Below are 11,493 nucleotides of genomic sequence, written 5' to 3'. Positions count from 1 at the left end.
GATGCAGCCAGGCAATAGCATCTGTCACTGTTGTTTAAATTCAAGAATGGTGTCATCGTGAATCAAACACAGGATCCTGTATAATAGAATAAAAACCTAGTATATCAGTCTATGTAAAGCACATATTCTGATGTCAGTGTAAAGGGTTTGTTAGGGGGTGGGCAAGTGGGGGGTGCATATATAATTGGGGCAGGGGTCTCTCCTCCGTATCGTCAAGCCATCCGAGAAGAGCAGAAGACTGATGGGTGGATGAAATATTCAACAACAAAAAAGAGAGAAATATCTATTTTTAGAGGAGGGAAGTTTCAGTTGTATTATTTATGTTGCGGTGTGAGGTCGTGCTGATGGAGAAAGCAGCAACCTCGCAGTGAGCTGAATGGTTTCCAAAGATGCAGGATGGGATGAGAGTGGAAAGGTGGGTGGGGGCGTGGGTGGGGTCTCCCTTCATGGAGCTCCATGTGCCTGCTGCTCTTCTCCTGGCAGTGAGGTCTCACCGTCTAAATGACAGGGTGGTGAATAAGCATCCTACCCGGAGGACCGTGTGAGCTCTCACATTCACAGGCTGCTGTTTAAACGCTGCCTGAAAGTGACCCCACCTTACACAGAACATCACGAGCGCAGCTGCGGTGATGCTATGTACATATCGGCACTCCCGACTTAACGACCTACCTGTTTAACGACTGCCGTGAGCTGCACGAGAACTCCGACCGTGGAAGCGGCCGTGCGATGTCTCACCATCGAGCATCTCACCCTTTCTCGGTGCAGGTCACCTTTGAGACCAAGCTACATACTGTACAAAAGTACCATGAGGGCCTGAACAGACAAACAAATCATTGAAATTCTATGGAATTAGGGTTTAATCTACTGTTCCTCTTTTTTTTGCCACTTAATGGTGAACCTTATCAGGGAAACACGGGTGGAGACGGTTACTGATCTGTACCATTACCGACTATGTTCAGCTGTCTAGGAGGCATTATTCATTAAGACATAAATCAATATGCTTATTGCTGTTGTGGCACTTGTACACAGCAAAATCATATAAATGTTTATGAAATGGTGCTGGCTCTAAAGACTCCCTTAGTTATGAGCAGTGCAGATTTCATAGCAGACTTATTTGAAAAAGATAAATATTAAAAACGTATTAAATCTGGGTTTCGGTAGTCCATACTGATATCCCAGTAGCTGACTATCGTTATATACACAGTCCAATTTAGCCATTTAAATAGATTATAAAAATATCTCATCTACTAAACAAGCAGTGAAAAAGTTGAAATTCAAGATCTTGAAACAGTAATTGTGTATTTTAAATATGTTTACTTTTCCAAAAGACCTGTAATTGCTGCAAGTACCATTAGGCCCAGATTGCTGTATATTATCATTGTTGTTCAAACTATAAACAGGGTTTAAATATAGATGGAGCCCAGTTACGCCTCCATATGTCTAAATCGCACCTTGCTAGCGTGCAGCTCCGCCTCCTTAAGTCCAAACCACACCTTACTAGAGTACAGCTCCGCCTCCTTAAGTCCAAACCACACCTTACTAGAGTACAGCTCCGCCTCCTTAAGTCCAAACCACACCTTACTAGAGTACAGCTCCGCCTCCTTAAGTCCAAACCACACCTTGCTGGAGAGCAACTCCGCCTCCTTCAACATTAATTTTATTTTCTTAATTTCCCAAAATTTTGTAAAGAAGTGAACAATTAAATATAAGGTCAGCTTTGCATCAATTATATTGATCATTTTCATCAGTAACTCTGACCAGACATTAATTTCTCAAATGGATGAGCTATTCCTGCATGGCGCCTTAATTACACTCTCATTTTTTTGTATTTTGACTTATTTTGATACTGTACTGCTGCCAAAATTTCACTTACTAGCTAGACTCTGCTAAAGGTAAGACACATATAAGAAGCAATCCGTGAATAACCTGATATTTTTATATATTTTCACTGAGACATTATGAATGAATAAGCAAGACGATTACTTGTAGTGAAACGACATTTTGATCCATTTTTAAGTTTCATTTACATGACAGTTTCCAAGAAATGCAAAGACTATTTCATCATGAGATACATGCAACACTGATATCAAATAAAAACGACTTTTTGATCGCATTTTTAGTTTATTTTGTATTATTTTTCAGTGGCAATACAACATACCTATAAATGAACATATTTTTAAGATTGTGATCATAAATATGTATAACTAATAAACTGAAAGTGGCTTATTCAGAGTAACCCCCCCCCCCGACCACACTCCCCCTGTTCTGTAATTCTGGTTTAGCCCCTCTGTAACATTTCCAGCATTCTGTACAGTACCTGAGAATAAGGTTTCCCATTTGGGAAAGTGTTTGTGATTTCACAGTAAAACAGAGTATCTATCTGCTATAGCCACTTATCCAGTATGGGGTGCAGTACCAGATAGCACAAGGTAGTAGGACAGGATGCCAGTATCCAGTTGGCAAAGACTATGGGAACCAGTTTCCTGGTCTCCATAAGGGAAAACTCTATTTTATAAAAATCAGTGACTGCTATGATAAAACTAAAAATGCAAAAGCTCTTGCATTTTACTTGGTTATTTGTGGTTATGGTTAGGGCTGGGTAGGGGTTAAGGTCATCATAGTTAACGTTAGCATTATTCCTGTAGAAGTGAATGAGCAGTCCCCACAAGGATAGGTATACCCGACGTGTCTGTGTCTGTGTGTGTGTGTGTGTGTGTGTGTGTGATAATTTCAAGCACCTTGCCCCCAGCCCTGTATGCTTCATGCCACAGTCTTTCAGACTTGCTACAATCTTGCATCAGATTCGTGATTGTGGGAAATAGATGTATGATAACTTTGCAAGTCTGACTGACAGACACAGACACGGGCCTAACCGCGTGGAGCACAGCTTACTTAAAGAGACCCCAGCAATATCTGAGGGGAGGAGCGTGTGTAAAGGTGGACCTGTTCAAAATATTACCACAGAAAAGTAATATGTTATATGCCTACTTTTATGGTATTAATAGTGTATTAACTAAAGGCTGGAAATTTAAGATGCAGTCAATGAATGTATCGGTGTAATTCATAATAGTCCTCCATATAGCCTAACACAAAAACCTATTTCGAACGCAATGTTATCGAATACACGTATAAAAGAGACTGAACAAACAGTAGTAAAACAGAAACGTATCATTATTATTTAAGAAAAAAACAGTTTTCTTGATAAAAAAAACATCCTGCTATTCTCTCAAACCATTTTATAAGAAAGGAAACGAGATAACGTGCTGCAGAACATTTATTAGGAATCGATACTGCACCGCAGCGACGCAATAAATTATACGGATATATAAGACTGTAGGAACACGGCTGTGTTCAAATGCGCATATTCCTTCTACCTTAAGACCAGGAAACGCGCCAATAGGACCGCAAACTGGGATTCCTCCCCACAGGGATGCGGCGGACACGGTCTATACGCTGCTTCGCTTCATATAAAGCAAGTGCGCTCTGCGAATCGCTCACATTGGGGACAGCGCTGTGGTTCTGAAACATCGCAAAGCTCACCTCGCGTTTTTTACTGCAGCCTTCCGTCAAAGAGCAGCACAAAGAGGAAATCGCTGTCATGAGCTCCGCACTGAAACTTTTAATACTCCACTTCTTTTTTATGGAGGGACTGTCCCAGGACTTCGGACAGACCCAATTCATTTGCACGTCTGTGCCTAAGGATGTGGACTTATGTGCAGCCAACCTGCCAAACACCGTCTCGGCGGAGGACCTGAAGAGCACGGTGATGCAGCTAAGGGAGACCGTGCTGCAGCAAAAGGAGACGATCATGAACCACAAGGAGACCATTACGGAGCTGACGTCGAAATTAAACCGCTGTGAGAGTCAGAGTATGCCCGAAGCCGGGAGCGCTAGAGACGGCGGAAGGAAAAAAGAACCGGGATCTAAAAACACCATGGGAGATGTATCGAGAGGTCCGACGGACACACTCACGCAAATGGGACGGACATTACAGTCCCTGAAACAGAGACTAGAAAACCTCGAGGTACATATATAGAGTTAAAATAACTGATCAAATTTAATTTGTCATGATACTTCGAAAATCATTTCGAAATTTCGCATGAAATATATCGTATTAAATAATGGGAGTTATTAATTCTGTAATTTGCCCTTATTAGTATTTTTCTTGTTATTCTTAAATACGTTAGTGTTTATGAAAAGTTTTCCCGTACTATTCATAGTATTAATTAATCATACAGTCAGTCAAGAATAACAGCTTTTCTAAGTCTAATTTAGTTACTTAATGCAACTCTTGACACTACAAGCCAGTCGTATCAATGAGACTTTAATTGTGACACATGAAATCCAAAGAAGTGCCAACATTTGTGAATCCTTTGACTTTGCTTATTTCCCTCCAGCAATACAGTAGATCCAACAATTCTACTCAGGCGAACACTCTGAAGCAGCTTCTTCAGAACAAAATCGACGACCTGGAGAGACAGGTTCTGTCCCGGGTAAACAGCTTGGAGGAGAGCAAGGGCACCCTCCGTAACGAAACGGAGCAGCGCGGCAAAGTGGAATCGACCCTTACATCACTGCACCAGAGAATAACAGAACTGGAGAAAGGTAACTGGGGGGCAAGGAATCGAAGCGCACACACCCATTTGACGGATGGCCAACTCTTTTCTGGCAAGATAGCGCCGTGCTGCATTTTGTGCATTAATAAATATACTAGCCGAATGCAGTATTTTATTAATAGATAATATGACGTAATTATAAACATGAAGAACACGGGCTGGCGCGCACCGTCAGTGTCGCAGCGGACACACGCTGTGCGGCTTGAAAGCAGCGCTGCATTGCTTCGCATATCCCGCTTAACTCGCCGTCGTTGACAATGCAGGGTTTTCTTTTTCATTTGAAATAATGGCGACGCAGACGTTTCAGCAGCTTCCGTGCTTGTTTCTTACATAAACCCGTACGACGCGTGAGCTATGTGGCTCAGGCGAACGGTAATGGGATCCGATGATGCCTATCCTAGGGAAGTTTTCCTGACTGTCAGCGTCTGTCACAAACTTTACCTGGAGCCGTATTGACTGTCGCTGAGCCGGACCTATTCGTTACAGCCGTATAAAATCTTTATTACGAGTTCGAGGTTCTCACATATTTTTAGATAAATCAAAACAAATGTGAAGATTAGTGACCAAGCGAGAAAAATAACATTTCTTTTTTTCTATTCATTTAATACTACAAAAACAATTAACCCGACTCGGATAAAGCAGTGTTTTTCCGTGCCTTTCCTGCTAAGCAGGGTGGGACATTTCTGAGGAGAAATAAATCATACGCTTTCATGCTGTAATACACCGATCCTTAATTTGCTCTGGAGAGAACCCTTTGCCAAACAAATAAAGATAAATAAGACCATCTGGACCGAGACAATCTGGAATGTGAAAAACCTAAATTGTCTCAGTGCTCTATGGTAATGACCAAACAGCTTCCGTTTGCAAAAATGAAAACGTAATTCCAAACAGAAGGTACTATACTGAATCACACGCGCAGGCACAACATTTTGACATGGATAAGTTCTTCACTATATGTCCTTCTTTGCTCTACAACTCAGGTCAGAAGGAAAACCGGCCGCTGGATAAATTCCAGCTGACGTTCCCCCTGAGGACCAACTACATGTACGCCAAAGTGAAGAAGAGCTTGCCTGAGATGTACGCCTTCACCATCTGCATGTGGCTGCGGTCGAACGCCTCCCCCAGCGTAGGCACGCCTTTCTCCTACGCCGTCCCAGGCCAGGCCAACGAGCTGGTTCTTATCGGCTGGGGCAATAACCCCATGGAGATACTCATCAATGACAAGGTAAACTCACCCGGCCTGCTAGCACACAAGCTACGTCAGGGTGTCTGAGCCGTAGACAGTAGCCTAACCCAGGAGGTAGAGGGGACAGTGCAGAACACCAGAGGATGGCTTGCCAGTTTATTTACAGTGCACACAAGCTAAATTATTTAGCATTAGCTTATAATGAAAGATTAGGGGGGAAAATCCTGCTTCCAAACAGAAGCGTCGGTTGAAATATATTTATAATATGAAATAAATTCTATCAATCACGCATTGAAGGTCATCACTGAGATTAAATAACAGATTAAAAATAAGGCTTTCCCTAAAATGGGCATAATTACGCAAAATGGTATGTTAATTGTAAGCTTGAATCAGTCAGAAAACTGTGAGATGCCGTTAGTTGGCCGCAAATATGGCGTTACCTCCGGTTTCAGTGACAAGCTTTTCCCGGTGACAGATGGCGAAGCTGCCTTTTATTATAAACGACGGGAAATGGCATCACATCTGTGTCACGTGGACCACTCGTGATGGAGTGTGGGAGGCCTTCCAAGACGGAGCCATGCGAGGCAGCGGGGAGAACCTGGCTCCGTACCATCCCATCAAGGCCAACGGGGTGCTGGTGCTGGGTCAGGAGCAGGTAAGGCTGCTACGCTCCGCTCCCTCTCCCGCCAACAGGCCGGGCGACTTTGTTCTGGGTTGGCTTCTATTAGGAACCTGTCCTTAGTTAAGCTTAAGCAGTATTTGAAAGGGACGTAAATGTCGGTAGATTTATTTGCCAATGATTTTTGGAGCGCAGTGTACAGGAAACCAGACTGAAGCCCCCTTCTGCACTCACTCAGAACACTACAAGGTGAATTTGTGTTTGTTCATTTTAAATCGGACGGCTCTCTTGTATGTCAAATGTAAGGACTGAGCTCCTTGTACACATGAATTATTCCTTCAGTGACTCCTTAAAGAAAAACATCTGCCTAAATTTCTGTCTCTGTGTGCTTTGACAGGACACTCTTGGGGGCGGGTTCGACGCAACCCAGGCGTTTGTGGGCACTATGGCCTACCTCAATCTTTGGGACAGGAAGCTCTCCTCGGCCGAGATATACAACCTGGCCACGTGCAGTAGCAAAGCACAGGTGGGAAACGTCTTCTCGTGGTCAGAGGCCAACCTTGACATCTACGGCGGAGTCTCCAAATGGACCTTCGAACCCTGCCGTCAGATCAACTGAGCCGCACAGCCGTGGGGGGGGGGGGGGGGGGGGGGGGTGAGGGTGAGGAGGGGGGAACCACGCCATCTAAGACTCTCTATCACTCGTCATCATTTTAGCATTTTAATGAAGAAGCATCTCAAGACGTAACATATCTCCATTGTATGTAGGCGTTTAATATCTTAGGTGGAAAAAAAATAAAAACTATGTTTTCGTTTGACTAAGAATATTGATATTTTACAACTGGGATTTGTTTAGTGTTTTAAAAGCAGCGTGTCTGAGAGATTTCGTTTTCTTCCGAATGTTTCTCTGTTACCCTGGAAGGTATTTGGGGACTCACCTTGGAAAGGCATCAGAGTGCCAGGAGTACAGGGTGAGCTTCCTCTCAGCGAGAAGTGATTGTTTACTTGCTACTCACATGAATTATTTAAATCTTTCCGTTTAGTTTTTTTGTTCGAGCCTCCCTGAAACTTCACTGTGAGCAGGGCAAAAACAAGAAACAATTCAACATAATTTAACTGCAACAATGGCTTTTCGTACTTATTTTGAGTATCAGTTTTACCTGCTGAAGAATAAACAGGCAAACTGCCAGTGTTAATTTCACACGGCCAGTGCTATTTTAACACTCCCAGTGTTAATTTAACTCTGCTAGTTCTGTTATCTGAGGGCTTAGTTGCCAACATATTACAATCCTGGGTGCCTTGAGTTGGATTAAAAAAATAATAATAATTCAGCACATTTAATTTAATATTAATCTAATTTCAAAATGGAATACGTTTAGTGTAAAAGAATTATACATTTATTTTTAATTAATTTATTACCATTTGTGTGTTTAGGCAGGTGTTTGTAATCTGTATTTGCTACGTCTTTCGGTCAAGTAACAGCATGGATGGTAAATGCTTCGACGGCATCTACAAAGCTTGCTTTTACGATACTCTTTTTAGGTTGACGTTTTTTACTGTATTGTTATACGCTCTAAGCATGGCGGCACCGAAAGATGAAAATATAATTTTTGTAATAAAATTGTGATACTTACTTCCACGAGTTGATTCCTGGGCGTCTGGGGTGCTGCTGCATGTTTGTGTGTGTGTGTGTGTGTGTGTGTGTGTGAGTGGATTATATTTATATTACATTGAGGGAACCAAATGTTCCCCACAATGTGATAAAAACCTGGTATTGACATTTTTTCAGGTCCCCACAAACATCTGTGAATGCAACCAAAAAACTGAAAATGGTTATGGTTACTTATGGTTAAGGTTAGGGCTGGGTAGGGTTAGGCTCGTCATGTTTGGATTAGAGTTTTCCCCATAGAAATGAATGGAGAGTCCCCACAAAGATATAATTACACACCTGTGTGTGTGTGTGTGTGTGTGTGTGTGTGTGTGTGTGTGTGTGTGCGTGTGTGTGTGTGTGTGTGTGTGTGTGTGCTCAGTGTGACCCTTTCAGAAGAACGATTTCTTCATATGAAAGTACTGAGCTAGCAGGTGAGCGAGTTAAAAAAGGAATACAATCAAGACAAGGTCAGGCATCACAGGAAAAATCACAGAGTCACAGAAACTCACAGATAGGACTCTGTAGAGTTGGGGTGGGTGCCCACGTCTCACTGCCCCCCGAATCCTATACCCCTTTTACCTTCCTTGGCTGCCAGGATGATGATCCATAAAACCCAGCTGGCAGCTTTAAAGCGGCCTTTCCGCAGGCCTGTAATGGACTGTCCGCACACAGGCAATTACCCAATAAACTCCCGGTGCAGTGCCGGAGTGCCGGTTACCTTCAGGGCCCAAAAAGAATGACTGTACTTCAGGAATGCATGGAGTAGGCGATCCATTCCTCAGGGATGTGCTTGCGGCTGATGAAACGGGGGCAGGGGCAGCTGGGTGTCCAGTTTCTTGTTCTTAATTAATGGGGGGTGGTGTTTGGTTTGGCCTCTATGTTTGGGAATGGAAGGTCGTTGGTTTGAATCCCATCCCCAGAAGAAAAGTCATGTGTCTGTCAGGCCTTGGAGAAAGAGCCTCAGGGGGTGCCAGAGAAACAGCTGAGCCTCTACTTCGGATCCCAAACTTCATCCTTAACCGTGAATAATTGCCTCGAAGGAGAGTAAGATGGGATGCGTGAAAACAAGCATCCAAGTGTATGTGTACAATTGGCAAATAAAAACTTAATCACAGGGTGTGTATTAGAAGTGTTCTGCTGGACTACAGCCCCTATTGCCTCTGAAACGCCCCATGGCTTAATGTACCTTCAAACCGTCCCATGCACAGTTGATCTCAGAGGTTCTCCTCGGTAGTGTGAGCACATGCGAGCAGAAGGTTTGCAGGACATGCGACACAAAAGTCACAGGGCAGGAACCAGCCGCCATCCCACTGCTGAAGGTGCCCAGCGTTGCAGAGAAACACCCACCCTGGGTATTAGAATAAACTGGGGAGCTGCCCTCGTATCAATACCCACCGTGCATCGCTTAGAGGGAGACGTGGGTTTACTTGGTAACGTGGCGCCTATCGGTCCATACGGCAACCTAGCGTGTTTAGCTAATGCAGGATTTTAGCCATAGTGCACATGGCATCTTGTGTAGTAGACATGAGCAACAGAAGCCTTACATTAACAGGCTGGAGTTATGAACCGTAACTGGCAGCACATGGCGAACTGGTTCAGACACCAGATTTTATTGGATCGGGCTGCTGACTCAAATTGCCAGAAGGAAACTTCTAACAGCTGGGCAGGGAGCTACTTCAGAACTGATCCTGTTAATCCCCAGCTGTATAAATACCGTAATTACAAGACAACACTTTTAAACTGTCTGCAACACCAATCATACACTTAGGTGCAATTATGTAACAAATATTCAGTCGAGCAGGACCTGCAATTACCCGCCAGTAATGAACAGTAACAGTGACTGTCACACTTTCCTTAAAGGCACCCAGGAGAATGCAGGTCGAGATAGCTGTACTGGTTTTTACTTTTTTTTTTTAACTGGGTGACACTTAAATCCATGGCAAAACTGTCAGACCCTTCAGAATGATTGACACATACAGCACGGAATGGAGAAGACTAATATGAATATCCTTTATACCGCGGCAACAGAGATATCAGCATATACCTCGGGGAGGGCCAGACCTGGCTTGGGCTGATAAGCGTTTCCAGGGGTGGGGTCGAGTCCACGCTGCCTCCTTTGACGGCATCGTCTCTTTAATTGGCAGACCCCCTCTGAGACTGAGGCACCCTCTTGGACGCTGCTCAGGATTCATGGGAAAAGAGGGAGGCGGCCTGCAATAAGACACAGAGGAGGAGCTCTTTGTCAAAACCCAGCAGTGCGACTACTCAGATCAGACCAGGAATAGGCCAGGACGAGGCTGTGTGCCTGGGGGAAAGTGCAGTACTGCTGTAGTAATTGTGCATGAGGAGGGGTGCACACAGTGGTGGGTAGGTGCAGTTGGGCCCGGGGTAGTTGTGGCTGGGGTAATTGAATATGACAAGCCAGTTGGAATTGAGGACATCTGCTCTGGGCGGTGGAGTTGACGGCCTTAGTGAACCTGTCAGGAGGCACGCCGCAGGGCGGAGGCCATGGCCAGGCCACTGCTCCCCGACGAGCCGCTTCCGTTAACAGCCGATGGTCCAAGCTGCTCTTCCAGCAACACAGGAATCGCAAGAGAGCAACAGGAAAGTCAAAGGGGGTCAGGAGCAGGGGGAGGGAGGAGCCACGTGTCTGACCGCAGCTCCTCAAGTCAGCTGCCTCCTGCACGGTCTGAGGTAGTTAGGGTGGCGGAGGGGGGACAAAAGGAGGGAGGGGTGGGCGCAGAGGGGGCCGGGCTTGCAACAAAGAGGTGGTAGGATATACAGTATAGTGCAGGGTAGATACCAATTAATAAAAGGATGGAGAAGGGTAGATATAGAAATTGAAGGAGAAAGGATGTAGAAAATGGGAGGGTGTCCTGATTTTACCTGTAACCCTAACCCTAATCCTACCTCTAATCCTAAAACTAACCGTAATCCTAACCCTAACTCTAAACCGAACCTTATCCTAATCTTACTTGTAACCCTGATGCTGACTCCAGCTTTAACCCTAATAGCTTTCCTTTGGTTATGTAAGAGACACCTGCCCTCTACTGCCTGCCTGAACTCTACAATTTTATGCAACACTTGCCGGCTGCAGTCTCACTCATTGCAGTCATGCCTTTTTTTGGAGCTAGTTTACTGAAACACGATGGCATTGGGCTGGCATTCCTCAGGGGATTCTCTGCCTCCGTGCGCATAGTTTTAGTTTGTTAAATGCCCCCCGCAGGTAACATATTGACTGCAGGCTGCACTTGTGACCGTAGGGCTCCTTTGACAGACGTGACTCCGTAAACACACTACACTGAATAAAAGCCCACAGCTGGGCAGAAATGGGAGGTGCAGCAGAGCAGAATTTTAGATCTCATACCGCATATCTTTTTTTTTTATCCAGTTCCTTTAAAATCCATAATATTTTATAGTG

The 11,493-nt window shown here is 44.4% G+C and overlaps 1 protein-coding gene across 1 annotated transcript; it reads left to right on the top strand.

Moving 5' to 3' along the window:
• The first annotated feature begins 3,423 nt into the window (after positions 1–3,423).
• LOC125718193 (neuronal pentraxin-1-like) lies at positions 3,424–7,051 on the top strand. The gene is made up of 5 exons (XM_048991848.1): positions 3,424–4,024; positions 4,398–4,605; positions 5,597–5,841; positions 6,278–6,457; positions 6,819–7,051. Exons 1-5 carry the CDS (start codon positions 3,599–3,601, stop codon positions 7,038–7,040), a joined length of 1,281 nt encoding a protein of 426 aa, XP_048847805.1. The 5' UTR covers positions 3,424–3,598; the 3' UTR covers positions 7,041–7,051.
• Positions 7,052–11,493: the final 4,442 nt, after the last annotated feature.

This window comes from Brienomyrus brachyistius, chromosome 22, assembly GCF_023856365.1.
Source record: "Brienomyrus brachyistius isolate T26 chromosome 22, BBRACH_0.4, whole genome shotgun sequence".
Lineage (NCBI taxonomy): Eukaryota > Metazoa > Chordata > Actinopteri > Osteoglossiformes > Mormyridae > Brienomyrus > Brienomyrus brachyistius.
This window is presented reverse-complemented; position numbering and strand designations above follow the sequence as displayed.